The sequence below is a fragment of the Miniopterus natalensis genome, chromosome 6, assembly GCF_054644295.1.
Source record: "Miniopterus natalensis isolate mMinNat1 chromosome 6, mMinNat1.hap1, whole genome shotgun sequence".
Classification (NCBI taxonomy): Eukaryota; Metazoa; Chordata; class Mammalia; order Chiroptera; family Miniopteridae; genus Miniopterus; species Miniopterus natalensis.
In genome coordinates, this window is record NC_142086.1 from 75,847,320 (window position 1) to 75,868,159 (window position 20,840).

The window sequence follows — 20,840 nt, forward strand, 5'->3', positions numbered from 1 at the left end:
AAGGGAGGGGAAAGGGACAGGTGAACCACCAGGGCCTCTTTCCTTAAGCTCCTCTCCCACTGCCCCTCCGATGCTGCCGAGGAGCTCCCCGTCCAAGCTCAACCTCCGCCACCCAACACGCTGGTCTCCCCGTGACAATCAGCCCGAGGACCGCCTTTAACACCTGCCTTCGCCAAGCTGGACATAGGAAGTGGTTAAGTCACACTCTGAACTGTGGAACCCGCACCCCTATCACTTGCTAAGTGTCCCTCTCACATCTGGTTCTTCATTGCTGATCCCTTGACTATATCCTGTGATAAAATGCCCCCCCCAAAAAATATTTTAGTTTGATATTTTCACTATTCAACTATTTCCCTGTAGCTAATACCATTAGGAAGCAACAGTATCAGAACAACAGCTACGCTTCTGAAAATTTCAGGAAAAAGAGAAAGGAGAGAAGCTGGTTATTAATACTAAGTTTCACAGTGGACCAGGCGGATCAACAAACGGTACATTCAAAAAGGAAGTGGGTTCTTTAGAAAAGGAAAGGAAAGGAAGGAGGTTACTTGGAAGACATACTGACAAAGAAGTCTTTCCACCCTGGGAAAGCTTTGGACTGCAGCCCCTCACCCCTGCCCTGCCTTGAGTCCCTGTTGATCCTGAGCCTCTGTCCTGTGCAAAGGGAACAGCTCCTGGGATCAGGAGCCACCCAAACTTGGAGCTGCAGAAAACCATGGCACTGACTTGGGGAAAGGGTCCCAGGAGTATGGGAAAGGCCACTTCCCTTGCAGGAGGCCAAGGTGAACTTCTGGAGCCCCACGCTGAAACTTGAAATAAAACGTTCCTATGGAAAAGACGTGACAAAAGCAGTTGGGGTCCATGACGCTAGCAGTACTTAAGATTTATGATAAGATGATACTTATAATGCTTCTGTAGAGCCTCCTGGGTTTAATTAATCACCAGGGTTTCAGGGCGCTATTTGTACAGGACTATAACTCAAGCATCCTATGCGTTACTTTGGCTTCCCGGGGTTGGCCTAATGACTTAACCACATTGCTTCTGTGGGAAAATGCTTCCTAAACCATTGACACTTTGGAATACATGCCATTTTTTTAATACATTGGGAGGCAGCTATATAGTTGACACAGTAACTACTTATTGAAGATGATTAATTTACAACCTTTTTTCTATATGGCCATATACTTAGAACAGGTATATAATCTTTCAAATTTGGTGGCAGCGTTCTTGCTGCTACTTTGTGTACACTCATTGCTTCATTTGCTGAATTTACCTGTAATTACTTTTGAGTATTCACTGTTTTAGGTCCTATGCCGTAAATTTGCCTTAAACACTAAGTTTTATTCTTAAGCACTGCCGTTCAGATGCTTGCTTTGTTGAATCCTAGGATGTAGATGGTAAATTAAGAAGCAATTTTTATAGAAAAGTGGAGGCTGTGAAGTCCGGTTACCAAGCGTGGAGTTTACATTTTACTGGCTGAGTGACCTTGTGCGTGTCACCTAACTTCTCTGTATCTCGGTGCAGCCATCTGTGAAATGATGGTAATAAAGGTAACTTTCTCAAAGAGTTTTTGTGAGGATTAAATACTATTAAAAAATAAATAAAACACTGAAAATACTGACCAACATATAGCAATTTCAATAAACAGTAACTAATTTTATTTCAGAGGAAATAAAAAACAAATACATTTGTAGAAGCAGCAGGAATAGGTATCATAATAACTATAGATTCTTCCTGCCAAATAAAATCACTGGAGACCTGTTTTATGACATGCATTCCTGTTCTAGTCCAGCTATAAATATGTAACTGTGTACATAAATATGCATTGGCAATAAAAAATAAAAATGAAGCCATTTTTTTCCACATAAGTAAAAACTCAATCCATTTCTGATATGCCAGGTTTACTGATTAAATATATCATAATTTGAAAGAAAAGAAAAAGCCAGCTCTGGTTAACCAGAAGTGATGACAGGTTTGCCAAGATATGAAGATAAAAGTTTCTCTTCAACAGCGATCTCTCCTCAACAACCCCCATACCCAGGTGTTTTTCAGGGAGAGTTACTTGATCCTGGAAGTTTACTGGGGGGGGGGGGAATCTCTCTAACTCTCCCATCCCAGTGACTGCCCTCCTGGAAAGCCGTTCTCCCCTTCAACTATATCTACCGAAGGCCTGATTTTAATCCAAGCAACAATTTAAAGACTACAGCTCCCAGCTTTCCCTGCTGCCAGAATCAGCCAGTGAGAGAGCAGGAATAATCGCCGGGTGAAGCTTAAAGGACCTTCATTAAAAGGAGCCTGGGGGAGCAGGGCTGAGGTCTCTTTTGCCCCTGCTCCTTCCCGCCCCCCGGAATGGCAGATACGATGGCTGGCGCTGCAGTGGCCACCTTGCAATTCTGAAATAATCCTAAGGATGAAAGCATGTGCTCCTCGGGAACTAAGGGTGAGGAAACCTATATCCTAATGACTACGGAGTCACCATGTAGGCCTGGACAACGGACTGAAATATAAACCCTTAATCTGTTTGCACCCCGTGCTGGGGAGGGGGTGTCTCTGTTACTCAATGCCAAATGTAATTCCTTAAAGACAAAATGTCTAAATCATTTTTGTGTGACTCCAGAGAAAAACATAAAGAGGGATCAGAACCAATAGTTAGGAAGCTGAACAATTAGGAAGCTGGAAAGACTCAGAGACAAAACACAAGAAGACCAGAGGTCAGAGATGACCAAGGCCAACAGGTACCCAGGGGACAGTCTTTCAATGAAATTATAATGGACAAGGGGTTATAACTATCCATATTTTTCAAAATACAAGTCCTTATAATATAGAAGGTTTTATCTCGAACAAGTCAAACTTTATCTCAAAGTGAAAATCTTTTAAAAATGTGCCAGAGAAAACTAATACTGTAGGTGATGTGCATTTGGTGTTATTTGTATAAGAAACAGAGTATTATATTTTAAAACTTTGTTCATTATAAATGAATATCAGAATAAGAAGCTCTCACTAGAATTACTCTTGTTTACAGTGAAATTCACAAAAAAATCACTATTCTAATAATCTATTACATACATCAAACAACGAAGTTTGCTTAGTTTTCAGTCACTCTGACTGAAGTTGCTACATATTATTAATAACTATCATTAGTGCTAAATCAAAACTCATCTGTTTAGTTATCTGCTTCCACTGACTGATAATTTTTGGCCTGTTAACACAGAACATGGCTCCCCTACCTGAAAGCAGGGAATGTATTCCTGCTAAAGTTTAAAAAAACACACACACAAAACAACCCTCAAAATTTCCTCAATAGGATCTCTTTGTAAGAAAATAAGGAGCTTTATCAAAGTCTGTGGGAAGGCAGAGACACTGCTCAGCATGAAAGGTAATGGATTAGCGATGCTGATAACTGAAATCCTCTACTTATCCTTGGCAAGGAAAATGACAGGATAAGCTTCCCTAACTGGGCCCCGAGGCGTCTGTGCCATTTCTCACCTACCTCTCTCATGAACTGGGCGTATGTCACACACGTCCTGACTAGATTTACTCCACGTTACATGGACTCTTTTGAGTCAATGTCAGTCTTGTATATGGAATTGTCTTGAGGTGCGGAATCAGAATTTTGAGTAAAGGTTAGAAGTCTGAGTTACAATTAAAGTCTGAACTAAACTGTAAGTGCCACATTGCTTTAGGTTTAAATTGTCTTTAGTTTTGAAGCAAAGTTGAAATGAGAAAAAAATAAAAATAGAAGCAGTGTGCCAAAATTGTATGGAAGGAAACAAATTAACTAGTTCTAGAATTAGGGCCTTAGGTAAGCAAGATTCAAAACCTGGCTTGAAATGTGTCCAAATGTCTAAAAACCTATACTCATTTAAAAAAAAATTTTTTTCTAAAAAGCTTCTAATTGTAAGAATATAAAGAGATAAATGAATAAAGTTTTGTTAGCAAAGCAGCTACAGCCATTGAGAATTTCGTTAAGGAAAGGGTCATGTCAAAGCTGATGATATCACAGCTCACTCACAGGGTCTTCTCTGCAAAGCCGTGAACTTTCTGCTTAGACAACACAACTGGAACTTTGACATGATACACACAACTGCACCAGCTGGGCCTCACAGTGAGTTCGTGTCTGGAGTCATTACGGGGAAGCAAGAAAGTGCTGTGTCAACCTGTCACCGACAGACACACTGAATATGTACCTTTATATAACGTAAGACGTCAAAGTTCTAATATCACAGGAGATGCCATTAGCAAACAAAACCAAACAATAACAACAACAAAACTCTTGATAAAAGTTATTCCAATTAGAAGCCTACCAGGTCCAAGCTGTAATTGAAAATTGGATGTTTAGTCTGAAACTTGCAGATATCATTCTGTCCGGATTATCAGACTCTGCTGGGGATTTGGAAAGAGCAGCACAAGGGGCAGTTGCTGCACTGAAGGTAGTGTGCTGACAGGGGAGGTCCTCCAACAGTAAACTGGAGAAACCTTGGGGACCACTTCATGATGGCGGCACGCAAGCTCGTCCTATGGGAGGATCTAGGGCTTGACTGGCCTCGCTGACTTTGGCTTTATAGTTGTCCCTTTACCTGGACGTTCACTTGTTTGTGTCTTCTAACAGCTGATTTCTGCACTTCATATATTCTTCGAGGTCTTCAATTACACTTTAAATGTGCTCAGTCAGTGCCCTTGATTTTATGCCACTTGCAGTGGGGTCTGATCTATCTGATCAATTTGATCGGCTGTGCTATCTATATACACTAATGTGTGTAACAGTGAAATAAATGCTTAAACAAAATTGCCTCATGGGATAAGAGAACAAGTGGCTACAGTTTTCAAATATAAAAGAGTCTTGCTAAATTTCTGGCAAAGAGCTAATAAACGTAAAGGTTCTATCTCCCTGCCCCAGCACCTGAAAAGTGAATGGTACTTGAAAAAAAAGAACTGACAAGCAATAGTCTATTTCTGTCCTCATGTGGTGAGAGCTTTTTTATAACACAAATAACTTGGCATCGCATTAAAATACATTCTGTAGGCTTCTTTACATCAACTACCTACATTTTAGTTGAAAGGTTGCTACTGAAAAAAAATAGGTAACTTGCCATTACCTACTAACTAAATAATAATTTCTGATACGTAATGTTCTAGCGGCAGCTTGCAGTGTTGATATTTTTCTTTTAATTTTTTCTATTCTGTCATCTCTTTTAGAAGCCATAAGGAAAAAAATCCTCTCTGGCATAAAATAATGTAACTTTTCAAATATTCAGGATTTCTGATGCAGCCAAAACACTCAAATCTATAGTTTGCAAGCAATCTGATTCTAAATTTGAATATACTCTTAGACTATTGTATATTAAGACTGCAAGTTTAAAAGAAAATTAAGTACTTAAAATATTGTTTAATTTATAAACCAATGCACATTATTACAGCTTTAGCTCTTTCATATTGTTGTCATTCCACTTCTAACATACTTCACATATATATATATATATATTCATTCCTCATTGTCATGTATTTTCATTTTACTTAGCAACACGTTTATTGTGGTACAGAATTCTGTTTTCATGCAGTATATTTAATCTAAGTTCATTACTTAAACTTTAACATCACCAACAGGCAACTAAAATACTATCAGCTATTTGTCTTCCCATTGCCTTTAGTCATATGCCAACTGATTTCTTTTACATAACTACTTTTCCGAACCGTTCAACTTCTGTTCTTAATGGAACAAATTCTCCTCTTCTAAGTAAAAGTCTGCTCTAAACGTAAGTCACCTGGGAGCCTGGCCAAAGTCTGAAACAGCACAGCTGAAGGGTACAGCCATTTCACAGGGTCCTCTCAGAGAGTATTTGGTTTGCTTTTTAACTTGCTAAAAATAGTAGATTACACAGGCTACCTCCATCTCACGGCTCAAGAACTCCGAAAAGGCTGGACTGTGGATTACAGCAACACATAGAACACATTTTATTAAAGAAGTCAGGATATTACAAGTTCTCTCAATCCCTTCCGTTTGCTCTCTGAGACAATACAAATGATCTAGCAGTTACTGGCATGGAAATCTCATAATGCTCCCAAATTTCAGAACTTCAAGCATGAGTCACAGGCTTACTTGAACTGGTTTAAAATATGTTTTTGATCTATTTTAGCCACAAAATTGAACACAGGAAGACTACTCTATAAAAGGTAGGATTCCAAATACTGTGTTAAGAATCACATGTGTTGGAACTATATATAAAAAAAATGTAATTTTTGAAACATGAACATTCGATTACCTATTCAAACACTTTAAAATTAATTCTTGACATAGTTATTTCACTCACGTTTAAGGAACTATTGTTCTGGGAATGAAGCGTCACCATAAATACATTTGTGTTTTCTTCCTCTCGTTCGGATCAAAATATTTTATCAGGTTTTAGGCTCTAAATTAAATTTCGGTTTCTCTTAGAAAGGCAAAGAATAAGAACAAAGTCTGCATTGATTAGCTGCTATAGTGAGTTCATTTCATAAGCAAGTTTAAAATCTTCAAATTATTTGTTGTTTTTAAAAAAAAAAAGTCCTTGATGTGGCAGTTGAATCTAGTTAACCACACAGCATGTCTTTAAGCAACGCTGCTGCTGTTTTACTCAAAGGGGGACTGTTCCGCGGCCACAAGTAAGCAGCGACTAAAAAAATATATTTTGAGATGGAAAAATAGCAACTGAATTTTAATGTTTCACAATGTTTCCAAATGCTGTGGAGGCAAGTCTTCTGCGAAACCACTCAATGTCACAGCCAAGTTAAATGTCCTTCATTTTGCAGCTACGAGTGCACCATCCACTGTCTGTAGGATTAAAAATTGGATTTACTAGTAATTGGGTCAAAACAGGGTTACTTATGGACACAGCTGTTTACCGACAAGTGTAATTAGCCCTTTGCCCCTCATTTTATGGATCCCAGTTTCTAATTACACCTAGATTCAGTCGGGGTGAATTTAGGAATACATATTCACAAAGGTCCAAGCACTGTGCCCTTCAATGATGCCTTCGGACAGAAGGGGGAAAAAGGGGCCCGATGATAATTTACAGCTTTTGCTTACTGATCTTTAGGACTATGACATTAAGGATAATCTAATATTATAAGTTATCTCTGTTGTTCTTAAGGATAACCTAATATTATAAATTATCTCTGTTCTTAACACCTCCCTTTTTTAACCCTACTCTGAAGATAATATCCTTGAGTCTTTGGAGAACTTTAGCAAAGTGAGCAGCCCAATCTGGACCAAAAACGCAATTAACTGAAATAGTTAAACTCTTTAAGTACACTCATAACATTGGGGTGAATTATGTGTTAACTTAAGAGTTAACTATTTCAGTTCATTCACCCCTGTGTTATTAAAGAAAGCATTATGATTACAGCACTATTTATTTTTGGCAAAACAAAGGATAAAACTGAGACTTTTATTTCTTTATATATGTAGAAATGACAGAGATCCCCGTCTCAAAGGTTCAAAGAGGGAATTATATTGGCACATTAGTATTCGAAGGCAATTGAATTAAAACCAAATAGACAAGAGTACCCAGGAATCTTCACATTTCTAGACTTGACCTTGTATGTCAAAATAAAGACATGTATGCTGTCTTTTCAAAGACCCATTGTCAAACCTGATACCTGAAACACAATGACGTTTTTGAATGTCTAGATATACTAAAGTGATTTTTTTAGTATGCTGGTGCTAACTTTTAATATTTCTAGCTGAGATTGTTACCAAAAAAAAAAAAAAAAATCTAAGTGCCCTCATATTCAAATTTTAGAAGTTCAAAAAAATCCCATTAATAATAATACTTAAGAGTTTCTACTTATTTATAAAACTCACATTCAACAAAGTTTATGGCTCAGATAGGGGACTGTAGCAGCAGTTCAGAACCTTACTTCTCATTATATTTTCCACAAAATGCATTGCTTCTGGCCTTAAAATAACATGCTCATACAATCAAAAGGAAATCCATAATGTCAAAATATTAATACAAAACATCTATCCACGTATAGCTGACTTAATATCTGCTATTCTTTTACAACATTACAAGCACCTTGAGAAACAAGCAAAATCAAGTCATCTTCATTCAGCTCCTGCCATGGCCTTGTATATAATCTATGCATATGCTAACACACACGTATCTACATTTACTATTCCTACAGACAGACACTGACTTTGTTATTACAGACACTGTCAGCTAAAAAGCTGACACTTTCTGCTCTAGAAAAAGAAAAATCATAGCATTAAAGGACTGATAACGTTAATCATAACAAACAAGTTTGGCCAGGCTTGGCTCTATTGGTTCTCAATAAAGTCCCCCAACCCCAGCATCGTCCATAAGAACACACCATAGAACTAAACTATGAACACAGCAATCCATTAATTCCAAACTCAGTGAACTCTAGGTCCATATCCCCTCTGTTCAATCATTGCGTATCCTTAAAAGAATATAATATTTACTCACTTTCAATGAATCAAAGCAGGCGATTACGCGTCCATTTTCAACTTGGCAGCTTTTCGAAGGGTGTGCAAATTTACATTCCGTGTCTGGCCGTGAGCAAGTCCCCCTTTGGAACTCTCTACACACTTCCAGTGTTAGCCACTTTGTGTCCCGAATTGGTGCGACACTAACAGCCATGTTTAGATTTTACAGGTAGTTAAAATTTTCAGTGAAACCAACAAACCCAACCCCCCCTCAAAAAAAAAAAAAAAAAAGGCAACTACCAAAAAAAAAAATAAAAAAATGCTGAACTGATAAAACTGTAAAATGATGACGAAACGTCCCCTCCAAAATACTTTTCCCCCACTCCCTGCTTTAAAAGTACATGGAAAATTGTGTTGTCAATATCAAGGAAAAGATCTCCCACTAGAAATTCACAGCATGAAACTGTTAATTCAAAGAAGTTTTGGTTTTTAGAGAAATACTAGGATCTCTTAAGTAGATGAACGTTTAAAAGTAGGGCCTCGGATCAGCCTTGTGCTCTCAGTAACCCCTTCCCAGTGCCAATTTTGAGCCCAAAATGCAAGCATGAAAACGTGGCAGACCCCTGGACACCGGCTCTCTCCAAGCTGCTCTCAGCAAAGTTGTCTGAAAGGGAATCTCCTCGCAGCTGAATTTGCAATGGAGTTTGGTGGTGCAATCGGTATTGATTAGTTTGGCATAGACAGATGCAGCAGTTTAGAGCAAAATCGAGAAAATGATTTTTTTTTTTTTTCTCCTCCTTGATTTCCTGGCAGAAGATATCTTACTTTTTCAGCAAACTTTTCTTTTAAAACTAAAGCAGCCTAGGGCAATGCCAGATACTCAGAGCTTTTCTCTTGATTCTAGGTAGAAATGGGGGTGTCTGGGCTAGAGGTGGAGGGTGGAGGTGCTGTCGTCAGTCTAGCTGGCAGCAAGCAAGGCAAAAGCAGAGACTGCTCTAGAAGCGGTTCCAAGCAGCAGAGACGTCAGGAAAGGCACTTCTTAGTACCAACCTGTAGAAAAAAGAGACAGGTTAAGATTTACTAAGTAGCACTTCACCCACGTCCTACAGCACCACAACCTCGCCATGTGCTACGGGACTAGGTCGTGCTCGCGGCGGCCTGCTCTCTCCTCTCTCCCGGCCGCGCACACCCGCACGCACACTCGCACACACGCAATACTTACGGTGAGGCATATTGCAGCCAGCCATCGTAGATTTATTAAAAAAAGGGGCCGTTTCCCCTTGTGGAGCAATGCATGATAGGGGAGATAACCAATCACAGAGAGTGTTGCAGCAATATTCTGGGCAGAAAGCCAATAGTGGGGGCTGTCTTATGAAAGGTCGCGCCTGTCAGGCGTTCATTACTATGCTATAAGCACAGAAAATGTCCATCAGATGTGACTTATTCCACTGCAAGGGACGAGCATGTGGGTTTTGAATTTACCCAACATGCAGTTAGTGGACTAAACCATGTTAGTTTCAAAACAGCCTCTACGACAAGTCGGAGCACTTGACGATCGTGACGGGGGAAGGGAAAAATGCAAGGTTTAAAAGACTGCAGCTGACTTCCAAGCCGCTTTTCCCTGGGGCTCTGCGCAGGGCCGGCACCCGCAGCCTGCCCCTGCTGTCCTGACACGTGAATAAAAAAGGAAAGGGGTGTTTCCAAATGGTACATTCTCCTGACCTATCCAATTCACTTCCTTCTGAAGCCCAAGCCCGGCCCCTCCGCTGCAAGCGGCGCTCACACTGTAAAACTATTCCATTCAGCCGGCAGACACTTTGTCAATATATCACAGGCAGGCGAGATATGAACAAAAGCATCCTTTATTCGTCCATGTTTTAAGCAGAAGCTGAGGTCATGTGGGGAAAATAAGGAGCGCAGTGTTGTCAGCGTGTCTGGCAAATCTGAAGTCGACCTCCAGGGAGAAAGTGATTCCGTTGCAGAAACATTAAATATTAAGTGAGCAATTTGATTTGGGCAGCGTGATGCACTTCAGGGGTACGGGTGAAGCCAGAGGCTGGGGGGGTGGGGGGATCCCCTACTGCCTAATAGAGCTGTTACCTCGGCACTACAGGACTGCTCCTTATAGCGAGGCATTTTTGCTTTCAACAGCTTACTTTCTCTTTCAATCAGAAGGAAATACTTTTGGAAAACGCTTAGTAGTCACAGAAACAAAAGTATGTATTTTTGCTTTATGAATGTTACCAACGAAGTAAACAAGGCTTTAATAACTCTAAGAGTTTCACACTCCAGAGAGGCAATGACACAGTATTATAAGTAGTGTCTGATACACTTATTCAAGGGTCAAAAATGGTCAACTGGCATAGTCTGTATTCTGATGTCCAAGTTATAACATCAGAATACAGACTATAATACAGAATATATAATTGAATCAGAATACAGAATATAAATATGTTAAAATATGTTATATACATATAGACATGAATATCTAGCACACTTTTTAAAAATTTATTTTAGGATTAATAGTGTCATTCTTAACATTAATTTTTTGAAACCTATCAGACACTTGGCTTGGATAATATTGAGAAAAATGAGACAGAACCAATTCATACCAACCAATGCTCAAGAAATATTTTTGTTTTCAAAAAATGTTCTGGTCCTAATTCCTAGCTCTAAGAAAACAAAGTCAAGTCAGTCATAAACTCTAAGATTCATCCACCTTCCAAAATATTTGCCCCAATTCAGAATTTCTCAGCCACTTCATGCCTTGAGCAATGTACCACACCTGAGTCAACAATCTCTTTTGTTCTTCCCTCCAGGGTCTTGAAATACCTCACCTGCAACCATTCACTTCGTGTAGAAGCCAGCTAAGAGGTCACTGCCTCCAAGAAGTCTCCAGGATGCCACTTCCTCCCTCTCCTCTCACACTGCCTCCTCTGAGTTACGACACTGCGCCACAGTGTTCGATGTCCTTATAGTCTGATCCACTAGACTACATGTTCCAGAGGGTAGAAATAACTTTACTTCTCTCAGCAACCCTAGCATGCTGAAGAAAAATAAAATAGGTGGATCTCCATAAATGTGGGCAAATCAAATGATCGATTACTCTATCTGGTCCGGAATTGTCTCCAGGGCAAAAAAATGCACAAACACACGTATGAACACACACATGAGCACAACACATGAATACGACCACATGCGGGAACACACCCGGGCACCCCGGTCCCTGCCTCTCTGTAAGTTACAACGGCCCCGCGTGAGTCACGCAGGGCCTCCCGCTGCCTCGGACTCGCCCTGGCCCTGGCCAGCCCCCTCTCGCATCCCACGCAGCAGCCCTCCTAGAGCTTCATCCCCCTCGGGTCCCTCCTGCTATCCACAGGGGATGATCTCGTATGTCACAAATATTTCCCAGCCAAAACAGTGGTGCCTGGGCATGAGCTCCCTCTCAGCTCCCTGCCACCCACCTCTGGACTGTCTCGTCTCCCAGGGCTTTTCCCTCCGCCTGCCCACAGCCTGGCTTCCACCTCAGCTCACTCCCTTCCTTCTCAAGACTGCTTTCCCTCGCCACGCCCTCCACAGGCGAACCTTCCCTCCATTCCTTCTCAGCCCTCCAAGGCACCGAGTGACTCCAGAAAGGAGGCGGGGGCCTGGCGGAGCAGGGGGCCCTGCTGGCCATGAGCCCTCCTCCCCCGGGGCTCCCAATCCGTCGGTACCGACCAATGTCTCGCGTGCCATCCATCCACACGCGCTGTGCTTCTGCCGCTCCCTCCCGTTCACTCTGGAATCCGTGCCAGTGTGACCCCACACCACTGCTCCACGCCCCCGCAAAAGCCAAATCCAAAGCTTCTCCTTGACCTCTAACACCATTCACAGCTCCCTCTTCCTTTCTTTTTTTTCATTTTATTTTTCAATTACTGTTTACATTCAATACTATTTTGTGTTAGTTGCAGGCGGACAGAACAGTGGTTAGACAATCAAATATTTTACAAAGTGGTCCCCCCAGTATTTCCAGCACCCACGTGGCACTGTACAGTTATTACAATATTATTGACTGTATCCCCAGGCTGTGCTTTACAGCCCCGGGACTGTTGTGTAACTGCCGACTTGTCCTTCTCAATCCCTGCGCTTTCCCCCCCAGCCTCTGGCAGCCAGCCGTCTGGTAAGGTCCCGTCTTGAACCTTTCCCCTTGTCTGGAACTGACCCGCTCTACCGTTTGGTTCCTCCCAGTGCTGTAGTCTAGCACCCTCCCTTTGGAGAGGGGCTGTAAAGAGCTGGGGGGCCCTTGGCACGTGCCATGCTGCTGTGAGCTCCTGAGGCTTGCTACACGCTAACCCTTTGTTTGGTCTGACGCACACTTCCTCACCCCTTCTATCTGGCAAACCCCTTCTCCCTGTTTAAACTGCTATTCAGACATCACTTTCTCCATGAGGCTGGGCCAACTACGGGAAACATTATTCCCTCTCAGGATATGCTCAGTGCTTTGTATCTCTTGGTTCTTTTGCCCCCCAGGTTGTAAAACCCCTGAAACAGGGTCTATCACCATGTTTTTACCCAGTCACTACCTAGAACGTAATAAAATTTTTAAAAAATGTTTGATAAACAAGTTTTATTCAAACTGATAGTAATAAACATGTATATGGTTATATAAGGATATATCCCCAAACTCGAGAAAATATTCCGCATGATCTACGGGGTCCACGCAGTGTGAGAAAGGAGAACGGTACCATTAGAAATGCCTTCCCTGCTTGGCGGTTGTGTCTAAATACAGCTACAAAATCCATTTCTAGGGTTGGTTATTTTTCCTTTCGGTCGTGTTACAGGCTTAGTCCACTCAAGGACCAATTATACTTTACTCAAATGCTAGCAAATGGATGTTCTGGCTATTTTTAATTTCTGTAGCAGAGAAAGTCTATCTACTTCAAAAAGTATTATTGAAAGAATTATAGGCATAATTTTATAAGTTGAAAATACTATTTAGTTGTAAAATATATAGGCAAGGATGATATCAAAATATTGATAATTGGCCAGGCATAGACACCGAGAATCAGAATGGACACCAACCTTTATGCTTGTTACCTAGCTGTACCTGGTGAAATGTGTTCCAGCCCCTGACACAGGGCAAGGGGAGGGCACGAACACATTTAGATTACACTTTATAAATTGATGTGACTGAACTGCGGATATTAGGTTATCTTTCTCTTTGCTTAAATAAAAGAATTTCAGGGCAGACTGAAAATCTTCATCACTGAGTATTTTGGTAAATCATTTTACAGGATTTAGATTAACACCAAATTCCCAAAATATTACTTCAACTAGTAATGGGCTTTAGTTCCATAGAACAATATTGAAACATGTGCGGGGAATGTCCAGACTCTGAAAATTCTTGCAAACACATCAGCCCTAGAAATATGTGTTGTTTTGTAAATCATCATTAAAGGAAATATTGTTACGGTAAAAACCATTTACTAATAGGTAAATTGTGTCTGAGATAAATTTCTGGCCCTGAACAACAGCAAAAAGACAAACAAACAAACAAAAAACACAGATTAGAGACTGTAACAGTTTTGCAGTGAGAATCAAACTTTTTAAAGCCCGCCTAACAACAAGCCCTCTCTTACTTACTGACCAAATCCCTCACACTCAGCTACAGTTCCTCACATGTGACTTGTTCCGCCACAAGCATATACATTCTGCCACAAGAACCAAAAACCAATTTCTCCTTGAGTGATATCAGAAATCACTTTTATTTTTTACTTTAAGATACAAGGGGGGGCGGGGAAATAAAAAGGGAAAAAAGAAAATATAAAAGAGGAAAGGAATTCAAGAAGAAGTTCAAGGATCAAGAAAAAAAGCGAGGGAAATTGCCAATTACTCTTATAGTAACTGATACATATTAGCATTAAACTGACAGTGGGTATCTTCACATAAATATCCACCGAAGGTTATATACGTACTTCAGTAGAGGGTAAACAGACGCTGACAAGGTGTGAGACGAAACTCTATTCTGGAGAACTGGATGGCGTCTCTGAGCAAGGTTAAATTTCTTACATATGTTTAGGAATCATTTCAGTTCTTCTGAACCAAACTATAGGCAGGTTGGTCCTATTACATCTCAGAGTGGCTAGCTGGGAATTTTAGGGACTTTTTTTTATAGCTTTCGATTTCTGAAATAGGTTACACATTGAGGAAGTTAACTGAGTAATTACGAGGCCATTTTCTTTTTTACGAAGACAATTTTAATCTAACTGGAAGAGATGTCCGACTTGACGGCGTGTATTTGGAGGGGGCAAAGCAGGAGCCCCTGTCCAAAACCGTAACTTCTCACCCCCTTCACTGGTGTCAACAAGTCCATAATTAACTTCAGTAATTTATTTAATGCATTGTTAAATAAATTTAGTAAGTGAATAGACAGATAACAAATCAGTAAACTTATTTGGAAAACCAGTACTTTACTACTAAGTTAGCTCATGGAAAAATCTTTTGTCCACGGTTTGTCCCAAATATTAACAAAGATTTCAGTATACAACCAAGTATTTCTAGAGGCTGTATAGCCATTTCTCTACATTACTAAATAAAGTAACAAAGCTGTTATTTATTATCTGGGGAAAACTGTGGTCTGAATGGGTTAACGCAGTCTTCAGCAGTATTGGACTCCATGTAACAAAAAGCTGAGGTCAGTGTTTCTGTGACGGGTAACACACTCCTGGTAGCACCATAGCCATTTTAAGTGACACAGAAACAAGATTTTAACAGATGCATGAGAATAATAAAGCGAGCCCATCAAGCCTGTGATTACACAGGTATGAGAGCTCAGGAACAGGCTAAAGTTTAAAAAAATTTAAAGAATAAGACTAAGTAAAATATTGGCAAAAATCATGAAGGAGATAAGCAAATGACTGTTTTTGGAAATACTGCTGCGAAATTAAGATAACTTTCAACCACACAGTGTCTGGATCGGCACAGCGACCGTCAGTGTGGCCTGCTGGTCGACACGCTGCAAGGTATTATGGGTGGCAAGCTGCTGCCAAGAGAAGAAAGGCTGTGTTCACCAACTCAAATAAGCAACCTAAGGTCTGTCGAAGCATCCCTTTGAAACTCTGATAGGTCTGATTCCCTGATCATCAAGTGGTCTCCTAACGGAGGAATCATGAAGGAGCGTTAGGAGTGATGCACTATCCACAAAGATCATTCCAAAAGCAACTAACTAAACTGCCCTCACATTAGAAAACGATTACTGTCCCTTAAGTATTTATATTTAAGACAAAATAAAACGTGAGTCCTCTAACTCAGACAATGATTAAAAAGCTCATGTTGAATGGATTCCTCTATCAGGCAAAATTTTTAAATTTAAAAGGCTTTAAGATCATTAGAAGATAAACTTATCACAAGGGCTCGCTGGACTTTGTATACTCTAGGTCACTAGCTTTGCATCTAAACAGGCCTTCATCCAGTCTCCACTGCGAAGTTATCTTCCTAGAAGCTTTTCCAGGCCACTATCAAAAGTATTCAACCAGAGGACCTGAACAGAGAAATGTCTACTTCTCCCAAGAAGACATAGAGATAGCCAACAGATACATGGAAAGACGCTCAACTTCACTAGCCTTAAGGGGAATGCAAATCAAAACCACAATGAGACATCTCCTCGCACCTGTTAGGATAGATTATCAATAAGACAAGTAACACCAGTGTTGGAAAGGCTGTGGAGCAAAGGGAACCCGTGTCCACTGCTGGTGGGAATAGAAATTGGTGCAGCCGCTTTGGAAAGCATTAGGGAGGATCCCCCAAAAAATTAAGAATAGAGCTATTCTTAATATATATACATATGCACACAAAGGAATACTACTTAGCCATAAAAATGATATATTGCCTTTTGTGACAATGTGGATGAATCTTGAGAGTATCAAGCTAAGTGAAATAAGTCAGATGGAAAAGGGACAATAATAATACTTCACTCATGTGAAACATAAAGCAAGAGGCAACGAATGAACAAAACGAACCCACAGACACAGACACAGTATGGTCGTTAGCAGAGGAGGACACCTGAAAATTATGTTATTAGCCAACGCAACCCCAGGAAATTTAATTTTGAAAAAATACCCAACCTTCTGTTCCTCTCAACACCGGCCTGACGTGCTAGCCCCTTCCCTGGCTTTGCTTTTCTTCACACACTTGTTAGTATTCGGCACAATATCACGCACTATCTCACACTCAGCTTTTCATCGGCCTTTGCAGAGAAATGTAAGCTCCCCGGCAGCGGGCAGCGGGCAGCGGGCAGCGGGCAGCGGGCAGGCCAGTTCTCCAGCAGCAGCCAGGCCCACTCGGCACCCGGTCCGCAGGACGCCAGCAGTCGGTATTTGCGGCAGGACTGAATCTTTTCTCTGCGTATTTGAACGCCGGCTCACAAGGATTTTCTACGAGTTACAACACCTGGGCTACAGACTCGCAGTTTCAGACACTGCCAGTATCGCCTTTCTAACTGAACAAAACCAGCCCCAAACCCCATGCACTGGAAAGAGCACGAGGCAACGAAGTTAACGTGGAGCCATATGTATATTCCTCCTTAACTGTGACGTTGCTGAAATGTTTTTATCCACAGAGTAACTGCAAACAGTTACACGCAGCTTTGCAAATTCTGGAGCATTTAAACAATTATCTGTGAATTTCTGACAGAATCAGTCTTCAATTCTGGCAAAAGAAGAGAAAATTTGCATTTTTTTCTGATGATATTCAAACAGGAAGCCTTTTAACATTTCTTTTAGTCTAAAAAAAAAAAAAGTATATTGAAATAACGCTACACAGGCTACTTTATCATTCATCTACAAAAAACAGTAATCCTATTTTGAGTGTTATATTTATTACACAAATAAGCTTTCTTGTTAGTGTTAGGTAGTCATTTCTGATCTGTCTATATCATTTCATAATCAGAATACAGACTTCAACAAAATTAATAATGCTGGTATGTGCTCAAGAGCTAAAGCGTGGAAAAACCCAATGTCACCATCCTGGCAATTTTCAGGAAGATTGGTGCACTGACCCAACGGAATCAACCAATGTGAAATGAGCAGGACAAACTGTGAACAATAAATGGAAGGCAATACATTGTGATAATGTCATTCCCAATGCAATTCCATAATTACTGACCTTGACTCTGAAGTTCACTTAACCAAGTTATATTTTACTTGGCATAGTAACTAGGGGCCAAGATCTTTGTTTTAATATCCAATCTTTATATCTTCTGACCACCACCACCTATCTTCTTACTGCAACTGGTGGTATCGCTGCCTGAAACATGTTTAAATATGATCTTCAGTGCTTGAGAAATGGCAGCAAATTCATCTGTGCTTCCCTAATAGCATTATTGCACAACTCAAAAATAAGTGTGAAATTGATTAATGAGAGAACTGAGGCAATCCTCCCATGGGCCTTGCACATCACTGAAGTTTGCTGCATGTGTACCTCTCTGCCCCACTGGTCCAACTTTCCTTCCAAGGCAGAAATCATTCTCACAACCAGTGGTCATCAAGGTCTCCATAATTAACTTATGCCTGTTTCCCATTTGAGCATGCTCAGTTGAGATAAACAATAAAGTCAACATGTGAAGAAATTTTAGAATTCAGGCCAAACTATAAAGCATATCTCTATTAGGACCAGATAATCATAATTGCCATACTTCCCAGAATTTCTAAAGCTTTAATGTGGCAATAGCCCTCAATACCATCAACTATATCTGAGCTCAAAAGCTTGATCTTAATAGATAAATCCTGAATTTCCAGATGTCTGATTAAAAACCTAACATAGCAACTTCAATCTAGGAATTTTTACTGGCTTAGTTCTACTAAAGAGTGCCCAAAATATGTTGCTTAATTATTAATCATTATGAGAAAAGTATATAAAAATCTGTTTATAGTTAAATAAAGAGACCTAAAATAATTATTCTTCAGAATATAATAAATGAAACCAGTTGTGAATATAGTATAGTGTTACTTGAATGCATCCTAATTAAATGAATCAGTGGACTTCCCATAACACAACACAATGCATAAACATTTCCTCCTTTCCATTAATCAGTAAAAGTCCCTATAGTTTCACATATGTAGCTCTTATTGCAAATTTTACAAATATTCAAGCCATAAAGGTGTTACATAGTTTAACGTAACAATTCTATTGATATTTCCATTGATTGATATATTTGATCTTAGATATTACCTTTTTAATGAATCTCAGATACTCTTAGTAATACACCAATGTGAACTGAATTGATTCCCATAACAATAAAATATCAGAATCTCAGTTTAACTTGAGCTTTTAAAAAAAGTCGTGCCCAGCGAGCATGGCTCAGTGGTTGAGCATCAACCTATGATTCAGGAGATCGGGTTCGATTCCCGGTCAGGGCACATGCCTGGGGCTTCGGGCTCCATCCCCAGCAGGAGGCGTGCAGGAGGCAGCCGATCAATGACTCTCTCATCATTGATGTTTCCATCCCTCTCTCCCTCTCCATTCCTCTCTCTGAAAATCAATAAAAATATATTAAAAATCAAAAGTCACAAATTTGCATATCTTCACACACAAATAAGAATTGTTTTCCCTGACTAATAGTGAGTCAAGACCCAGTTGTTTTTTCCTGGTTTAAAGGAGGAAGATATGTTACAAAGACATGTGTTGACAACTGCTATTTTCACTACAGTGCAGCTTATGTATTCTTTCCGGAACGTTCTACAGAACTCACATGTTTAACTAGATGAGATGTTGAAAAACAACAAATTATGCTAATATTATTGCAATTGCTATGTAATAACCCTGAGCTTCAGATTGTATTTTGCAGAAGCATAAAATTCCAAAAGGCAGCTCCACAGGTCTTTAAAAGGGTGGTAACAAGGAGGTATATTATATATTTCGTTTGTGTCTACCTCAATATTTCTTATAAGGCTTAGTTTATAAAAACGAAAAATACACCGAGAGGATCTACAAGTCTGAAAACATAAGATGAACTGGATAGAAAGATAATCTGTCTCCATGATAACTAAATGTATATCTAAACATAAATCGTTTCCCACACACGGTGTCACAGCTCTGTTTCCTTGAACACCTAACACTTAACTGAAATCTCATTACATATGCATCTAACAACAATGCAAAACTGGAGTCTCTGGGTCATTCATTCACAGTAACTTTGCAAACATACAGGAAAATGCCAAGAGATGTAAAATAAAATAAAATAAAATAAAACCTATCCTGTGGTGTGATTAAGGGTGTGAAAATAAAGGATCTCATATCAGAAATGTAAAGGCTCAAGAGTAAATTAAAACTTCAACCAAACATTGTCTATTTAGACTTTGAATCTTTTTTTCTCCTTCTACACCTAGACTTTCTCATCTCCAGTGACCACAATAATCTTAATTATTTCAAAGTCAAAGAATTAAGTTTTTACTCTTAACTATGGCTCTGCTTTTTTTGATGTATTGGGCATAGGTATAAATTATAAGGCTATTTTCTATATAGAGATGCTACTAAATAATAATGGAAGAGACGGGAAAATATAAGGTCAGATGATGAACAGACGTCTCTAGCAAATAATTTATATGAATCACATACATTAATGCCGGCCTGCCTGCCTTCCCTCCTCCCTCCCTCCCTCCCTTCCTTTTCTCCTTTCTTCTTTTTTTAGTTTTGACAACACTAAATGAGTGTGTTTCACTACAATAAATTTAAACTATACAGAAGGGTTTTACTGGAAGTCCAATTGAATTTCCTCTCCCCCTACTGCCAAAGCAGAACCCTCTCATCCCAAGGATACTGACTATTATTAGTATGTGTTTAGTTCTTTCTCTATTCATATGCATACATATATACATAAACAGTTTATCATTTTACACAAATGATGGAAACATTCTAAGCATATTTGAGGCTTGCTTTCTACAATAAATGTTAATGATCCTTCTTTTCCAATAGATAGTTCAACGTAAGTACTTTTTAACAACTATGTATTACTCTACTATACGTCCAGTTCTTTACTAGTGGTCACCTAAATTAATACAAATTTTCATTATTTCAAGCAATGCTGCAATTTTATGTACCAAACTATGCTTACATTTGAGTGGGTTTAATAATATAAACACCCAGAACATGTAATATATGCATATATGAACTTTGAACTAGAATAAACTTTGTCCCCAAAAAAATGTTTACTAAAGTGTACTTCTACCAACAATGAATTTGTTAAATTTATGTTAGACCTTAAAAAGACTGTAAATCTAGACTGTAAATTTCTATTGCGGGAATGGGCAAAAGATATATGTCTTTTCTCCTACAAACAGAACTGAAGCCTTGTCATTTTGCAAAACATTTAGAGTTGTTAGCCCTGACATGGCAGCTAATCAATGAAAACATTTGTAAAATCAGTTTTTCAACTCCAATTATT

At 39.6% G+C, this 20,840-nt stretch overlaps 1 protein-coding gene across 9 annotated transcripts in view; it reads right to left on the reverse strand.

Annotated features, from left to right (window-relative positions):
• MBNL1 (muscleblind like splicing regulator 1) overlaps positions 1-20,840 on the reverse strand; it is a 161,440-nt gene that overhangs the window by 123,075 nt on the left and 17,525 nt on the right. For 4 of the 9 annotated variants that reach the window (XM_016222591.2, XM_016222590.2, XM_016222589.2 and 1 more), the window contains exons 1-2: positions 9,645-10,412; positions 8,463-9,472 (exon numbers count right to left, since the gene is read on the reverse strand). In XM_016222591.2, coding sequence (XP_016078077.1) covers positions 8,463-8,636 — 174 coding nt within the window. In that variant the 5' untranslated portion in view covers positions 8,637-9,472; positions 9,645-10,412. Of the gene's footprint in view, positions 1-8,462; positions 9,473-9,644; positions 10,413-20,840 lie in introns of those variants that run through there. The other 5 variants (XM_016222595.2, XM_016222592.2, XM_016222596.2 and 2 more) reach the window with 3 other exon arrangements.